General features: G+C 47.3%; 4 protein-coding genes across 5 annotated transcripts in view; 2 read left to right on the forward strand and 2 right to left on the reverse strand.

Annotated features, from left to right (window-relative positions):
* Nucleotides 1–65: 65 nt before the first annotated feature.
* On the reverse strand, nucleotides 66–1,575 carry LOC119555659 (bladder cancer-associated protein). Its single transcript, XM_037867242.1, has 2 exons — nucleotides 1,434–1,575; nucleotides 66–1,273 (listed from the first exon to the last, which is right to left on the reverse strand). Exon 2 carries the CDS (start codon nucleotides 1,174–1,176, stop codon nucleotides 937–939), a length of 240 nt encoding a protein of 79 aa, XP_037723170.1. The 5' UTR covers nucleotides 1,177–1,273; nucleotides 1,434–1,575; the 3' UTR covers nucleotides 66–936.
* A 471-nt stretch (nucleotides 1,576–2,046) lies between these two features.
* LOC119553381 (exosome complex component MTR3) lies at nucleotides 2,047–3,186 on the forward strand. The gene is made up of 2 exons (XM_037863734.1): nucleotides 2,047–2,274; nucleotides 2,333–3,186. Exons 1-2 carry the CDS (start codon nucleotides 2,124–2,126, stop codon nucleotides 3,154–3,156), a joined length of 975 nt encoding a protein of 324 aa, XP_037719662.1. The 5' UTR covers nucleotides 2,047–2,123; the 3' UTR covers nucleotides 3,157–3,186.
* A 155-nt stretch (nucleotides 3,187–3,341) lies between these two features.
* Nucleotides 3,342–5,557, reverse strand: LOC119554612 (U4/U6 small nuclear ribonucleoprotein Prp3). Of its 2 annotated transcripts, XM_037865606.1 has the most exons (3): nucleotides 5,435–5,549; nucleotides 4,345–5,365; nucleotides 3,342–4,290 (listed from the first exon to the last, which is right to left on the reverse strand). In XM_037865606.1, exons 2-3 carry the CDS (start codon nucleotides 5,174–5,176, stop codon nucleotides 3,536–3,538), a joined length of 1,587 nt encoding a protein of 528 aa, XP_037721534.1. In that variant the 5' UTR covers nucleotides 5,177–5,365; nucleotides 5,435–5,549; the 3' UTR covers nucleotides 3,342–3,535. The 2 variants fall into 2 exon arrangements, with proteins under 2 accessions (XP_037721534.1, XP_037721533.1); XM_037865605.1 differs by having other exon boundaries at nucleotides 4,345–5,557.
* Nucleotides 5,558–5,672: 115 nt separating this feature from the next.
* LOC119554607 (chromodomain-helicase-DNA-binding protein Mi-2 homolog) overlaps nucleotides 5,673–6,454 on the forward strand; it is a 30,083-nt gene continuing 29,301 nt past the window's right edge. Inside the window, exon 1 of the mRNA XM_037865599.1 lies at nucleotides 5,673–5,827. Within this exon, the coding sequence (XP_037721527.1) occupies nucleotides 5,791–5,827 (37 nt within the window). The 5' untranslated portion in view covers nucleotides 5,673–5,790. The remainder of the gene's footprint in view (nucleotides 5,828–6,454) is intronic.

Raw genomic sequence — 6,454 nt, forward strand, 5'->3', positions numbered from 1 at the left:
TTTATTTGGATGTGGCAAAGGATGTGGGTACCTATCCCCACTTTAAAACAATATAAACAAACATACCTCGAACATTAGCATCATTTAATTTTATTTTAATACGTCTCCACTCTTTTTTCCTTTTTTTGGATACCGCTCAAATCATACAAATTCGCAAAAATCGAACATTATTATTTGTATACGTTTTAATCTCCCGCTTTTCCTCGTTTTTACATTTTGTGCTTGTCTCTCGTTTACAGTTGATGTATATAATATATATTTTGATCAGTGTAAGTTGTATGCTGTATATACAGATTTTGCACGTGCTCAAGACAGGGTAAAAACAACCGATGTCAGCTGCATCCGTTGGCTCAGCAAGGATGCGCAGTGATTTTTGTTTTCCTTAATTTTCTTTACAATTACATGTTGTATAATATAATATATTATGACTAAATCGTAAGTTGCATTGACAGTTGGATTAGATGGGGGTAATTTTTTGATTTTAAGGGTAGGGGTTTTTGGGTGGGTGATGTACAATATGGTTTCGTAGCGCTTTATCTCGTTAAAACTAAATTCGTCTAAGCCTTAAAAACAAAACACACAATTACATTTCATAACCAAAAGCATTATGAAGGAAACAAACACGGAGCCGGAAATAATATAATGGATCTAAACATACAATCTTTGTTCCTGGTCGGACTCACTCATCACTTGTATCACTGATTTCACCGATTTAGTCAAGTTATCCTTTTATCTTTTAATCCTTTCTCTCTGCAGGCTCTTCTGATTTTTCCCATATTTTCTTTTTTAGTTCTCTAGGATGTAAAGCTGTAACAACGCGAACGTAATTCCATAATAAGGTAGCTATTATTATTATTAGCACTTCTTCGTATCTTTCGTTGACTATGACTACGGGGGGTTCTTTTTAATGTGGGGATACTAAGGAGATATGATCTTCTAGCCATTCTCACACTGGTGTCCCTCGCAATTGCCCCAGAAGATGCAGTTGCCGACGCCACTGTAGCATATCAGTGAGATGGCTGTGAGGAACACCAGGCTGCAGATGGTGCAGGGCTTCCGCTCCAGGAAGAACCCCACCAGGTAGAGTACTATGAACATCACGTGGGTCTCCATTAGGGCCGGATTCGTGGGCTTCGGTATCAGTAATACGGGTAACAGGCATTGTAGGCAATACATTCTGTGTGTGTGCGGGTGGGTGTGTTTGTTTTTGTTTTCTGGGTTCTGGGTTCTGGGTTCTAAAAGCGCGAAGCGTTGACGTGGTCCTCCGCGCGACCTGCAAAAGTCCCAGGGCAAACCCCCGGGGGGGTCGAGGTTGGTTTTAATTGTTCTATAATTACTATCAACCTTAGTCCTGGGCAAAGACCAAAAACGTCAGCAGTCCATGGATCTGTTGTAACTGGCCATATCTGTGGTTCTTTGGGTTCTGGGATTACCTCTCCTGGGGCCGCCTGGCGCTGACCTCTCGGTTTTCAGCTCGTTTAGTTGCTCGTTTGTTGTGCGTCGTTTAAAATCATCACATATTTACCCAAAATTCTCTAAACATTGTTATCTATCGGACCCTACCGTTCTGCTAGCGATATATCGATATTTATTGCAAAGTGACCGATTATGATGCATTGTTCTGGTTCCGAGGAACCAGTGGGAGCAAAAGAACCACTGCTTTCCGCGGAATTTAAACTTTAAATCCACAAGAAAGTTTAGTTTTTAAAAGAAACACAAAAGAAATCTTTGTTCCATCTGATAATAAAAGTAATACTATTTACTTTCATATAACATTTCTATTAAATTGCTTAAAATAAGCTATAATGTTGTTTCTCATCTTTTAGATTAATACATTTAATTAATTTAAATCCCTTACTCTGCATTTCTTCTTTTTTAATTATTTAATTTTTATTAGTCAAAATGCACAGGGCAAAATGGGTTGATATGGATGATATAAGGATTTTTGGCGCACTTTTTTTAAAACCGATAACCGATTCATGCTAATTTATGCTACAGTTTCACAAAAAATACCATCTTAGTATTTTAATCAAAAGACTCAAAACTAAAGCCATACTCTTTGGCCCACATGTGAATTAAGTTTGTTTATTTTTTGAATTCAATTAAAAGAGCACTTAAGTAAAATGTTAAGGGTGACGCAGACCAAAAACAGCCTGCTCGATGGCGCCTCCATTGAGGAGGAGCTGTACACAACGCCGCAGGACGGCAAGGATTTCTTTGAGAATCTAGACAAACCGGCGAAGGAACCCACCAAATTGGAGCCCAGAAACACCTGTTGGTTTTAAACATCCTCAAATAATATAAAATGTTTAACCCATAAATCCATTTACAGTCATTCGGGCCGGCGTTCTGACCACTGTGAGGGGTTCCGCGTACATGGAGTACGGAAACACCAAGGTCCTGGCCATTGTGGCCCCGCCAAAGGAGCTAATCCGCGCCAGCGCCAGGCGGATGAACATGGGCGTGCTCAATTGCTATGTGAACTTTGCGGCCTTCGCCACCGGGGATCTGGAATCGGTGCCGGAACGGGAGCGCCACCTGGGCAGCATGCTGACCAAGGCCATGGAGCCTGTTGTCTGCCGGACTGAGTTCCTCAATTTCCAGCTGGACATCCGGGTGCTCATTCTGGACGATGATGGTTGCCTGCTCAGCACGGCCATCAACTGCTGCGGCGTGGCCCTGGTGGAGTGCGGCATATCCACATACGACTTAATCACAGCCTCCACGGCCTGTATCTACCGGGATCACGTCTTTCTCAACCCCAGCGCGAAGGTGGAGGAGCTGCTGCTGAAGCATCGCGGCAACACCAACATAACCAGCCCCTCGTCCGTTCAGGAGCATGGTCTGATCACCACTGCCAGCATGGACACCTTCGAACAGATCGCCCAGTGCCAGCAGTGTGGATATCTGACTCCAGACACCTACGTAAAGCTACTGGACTACACGTTGGCCATCAACAAGGCACTGCGACAACTGGTCAGAGGTGTCCTGACCAAGCGGGTCAAGGAGCAGCACGAACTGGATCTGCGCGATAAGGCCGAGAGTGCTCTGGAAGATCAGCGTCTGGGGGAAATCATCGACAAGCTAAAGACGCCAGGATTGGACGAGTTTATACAGACCAACATCAAGGAAGATCCCTACGTTAAGAGGCAGTAATGAATTATAAATAAAACATGTTTAACCAAACTTCGATTATGCATAATTACTTTTTGGACATTTTAAGTGTTCTTGTGTCAAAAAATTCTCTGCTCTTTAATAGGATTTCTGGATAAAAAGATTAAAAATCTTTAGAGTAACAAAACAAAACAACAGCGCCCCTCAAGAAATTAATAAAACAAATATTTAGAGTCCTGAAAAAACATTTATTAATAGTTTTTGCACTTCCAAAAGGTTCCGAAAGGCTCCGAGACAGATAACATATCAAATGCGTAGCGCTTCAAAACATCAATTCAGACTTGTGTCTTTTCGAAAGTGAATTTGTAGTACGGTAACTAGTAAATCCTAAAATGCTTTTGGTCGCATTGCCAGCGACCTCCTACTGCTGATCCGTGGAGGCCTCAAGTACGGCCCCTGAATAGGCCAGATCCCAGTAGTGCTCGACCTGGTGCTTCTGGAAAAACTCGCGGGCCATTTTCTCCATGGGAAAGATCTTAAACTTGATCTCGCCGAAGTGGCGGCGCTGACTAGTTCCCTCCCAGACGAGCACGCACGAGTTGGGCACATCCTGGCCGTCGTTGCCCTTGGCCAAGTCCTCCTCCCACTTGATGCGCGTCAGCATAAGTCGGCGATACTTTTTCTGCTGCTTGGGGCCGCCCTCCACGACGACCACACAGCAATCGCGGAACAACACCACGCTGCCGGTCATCTGCAGCTGCTTGGCGTTGGTCTCCACTTTGAACTTCTTGCTCTGGTTGTCCTGCAGATCTCGGATGCGATACACGCTCACATGCACGCCGCAGCTGGTGTCCTCCTTCAGCTTGCGCTGCTTCTTCTCGCTCTTCTGCTCGCTGGTCAGCTTGCGCGCATTGTTGGCATCCTCGTGCGCCTTCTGCCGCTTGGCCATCTGCTCGCGCACATGCTGCTCCATTTTGGTGGGGTCCTGCACGGCTTCCGAGCCCAGCACTCTCATTAGATTCGATATGCGCAGCTTGGGTTCTGGTGGGGCGACCAAACCCAGGCGGATCTTCTCCTGCTCCTCCTTCCAGGCCTCCCGACGGTTCTGACGTCGCAGCTTCTTGCGCTCCTTTTTGGTGAGGAATACGGGTAGGTACACCGGCTTCATGGGCTCATCTAAAGGAGAAGTAAGTTACTTTCTATTGAGAAAACCTGTAGTCAGTTACTTACTTGGCGGCTTCATTTGTGTGGGGTGCTCTATGAGGTTGCTTATGGCTGTCTGGCGAATGCTTATCTTACCGCTTGCCTCGTCCAGCGTCTCCAGATCCTGGGTGAGTATGACTGAGTCCCACCACTCCATGGCGGGCACATCGTCGGGCATGTCCTGCTTGGGCGCAATCAGTGCCAGCTTGGTGGCCGACGAGATGCCCGTCTTCCGGGCTATTTGCGATATCTCGTTCTGCAGCCGCTCCAGCTGGCTCTTCATGCGCATCCGTTCGGCTAGCTGCTGGAATTTGCCGGGCTCGTGGAACCGCAGTGTCCTTTTGTTTCGAACGGTGGGCTTCTGGGCAATGCGGTCATCAAAGTACTTGATGGCCTCATCCTGGGCCGACGTGGCGGACTCACCGCGTTCCCCCAGGCCCGTTTGGCGCTGGAACACCTCACGCTTTTTGGCCCGAATGTTGGCCTTGAGCGTGGGTGTCACTGTGGGTATATTGATCGTACGTCCGCTCTTGTCCACAGTGCGCCCCTCCTCGTCGAGGATCAGCGGCTTGGGCCGCTCCTGCGCCTGGGCAGCGGCTGCAGCTGCGGCCGCCACTGCCGTGGGCTGAATCAAGTTGGCCAGATTGCCGGTGAGCTTGGCCCTGATCTGCGCCTGCAGCTCGGCGATCTTTCTGGCCTTCTCCGAGTCCTCGGGCGTGGGCTTCTTGGACAGCGCCTGGGTGGCCAGGGCCACGGGCATGCCGATCGAGGGCACCGACGCCAGCAGGGGATCCTTGTCCCGCAGATTACTCAGTGCCCGCTTGCGTTCCTCGATTTCCCGCTGGGCATGGGCCATCATCAGCTTGATCTGCGTGGAGCTCAGCGAGGCGGCTGCAGCCGCAGCCGCATCCGCCTCCTTGTGGTCGGCGCCACCAGCACCATTCTTGTCCAGGACATCGAAGCGGGATTTCTTGGGCGCTTCGAGGCCACTGGATTCGGAGGCGGCAGCGCGCTTTTTGGACAATTTGCGGTCGTCGACTTCGCCATCCTTGCGCGTGATAATGGACGACATAATTCGCAATTAAATGGGTCGGACTAAAAAGTAATGGTTATTTACCAACGGCTTGGCACATTCCTCGATTCTTTAAATCAGCGAATCAGCGAAAACACACAGATGTATTTTTTTTCGGTGAAAAATATCTTCGATGCGATATTAAGTACAGGGTGGCCAAGGACAGGGCTGTCATTGCTGTTAGGGTGACCGTTTTGCTTCGTTTTATCGGCTTGCAACCGTGACTCTCTCACTTGGCGGTCGCTCTCCGCTCCGCCATATTTGTTGAAGCCGACAACTGTCTATTTTTTTCTCGTCGAAAGTCTGAGTCTGTGTGTGCTTAATTATTTGTTGTGGAAATTTAGCGAATTAAGCGAATTTCGTGTGCTTAAATAGCGTAAAAGTTGCATTCGACTGCTACAATGGCATCGGAGGAAGAGAATGACGATAATTTTCAAGGTGAGTGCATTGTTTTAGTCGGCCAAAAGTCGGCGTGAAAAAAATGTTGGTTTGTCGGCCCAAGAAGAACCGTGGTCATGTTCAAGAGCCGCAATGCCGCGCAGCGTGCTTCGCCCCTCTCCAATTGTTTATTGTTTGCCAATAGGCATTATATTGGCCATGTATCTCATTATAACCCTTAAATACCCATAACAATTACGGCTATTGGTGAAATTTTTACATGTGTGGCGCGTTTTTTTCGGGCCTTTTGCGCCTCCTCCATTCCACACACATTTATTATTGCATTTTTGTGTTCTCTTGATTCGCGAATGCAGGTCATACAGCCGTCCCGCTCGCACACCAAAACATCTGTTTTACATGGTTGTTTTGGTTGGTAAATAAGAGCGGAAAACGCTGAAAATCGCTGTATAGAGTTAAGCTATAATTTAAGATTCCTAGCAATTAAGTGATGTATATTTTTTTCTCTACATTGTCAAACGCGTTTTAGTTAGTAAGAATTGAATTGAATTTTGTTCACCTGGCGGGTGTGACCGTATATGCAGTGTGACCGTTCGCTGAGCGGCAGTATGACCGTTAAAAGTGTGCCCCTTTTGGGGCCCGTCGATAATCCCCAGCCAGCCTTGTCTG

The sequence above is a fragment of the Drosophila subpulchrella genome, chromosome 3L (genome assembly GCF_014743375.2).
Source record: "Drosophila subpulchrella strain 33 F10 #4 breed RU33 chromosome 3L, RU_Dsub_v1.1 Primary Assembly, whole genome shotgun sequence".
NCBI lineage: Eukaryota > Metazoa > Arthropoda > Insecta > Diptera > Drosophilidae > Drosophila > Drosophila subpulchrella.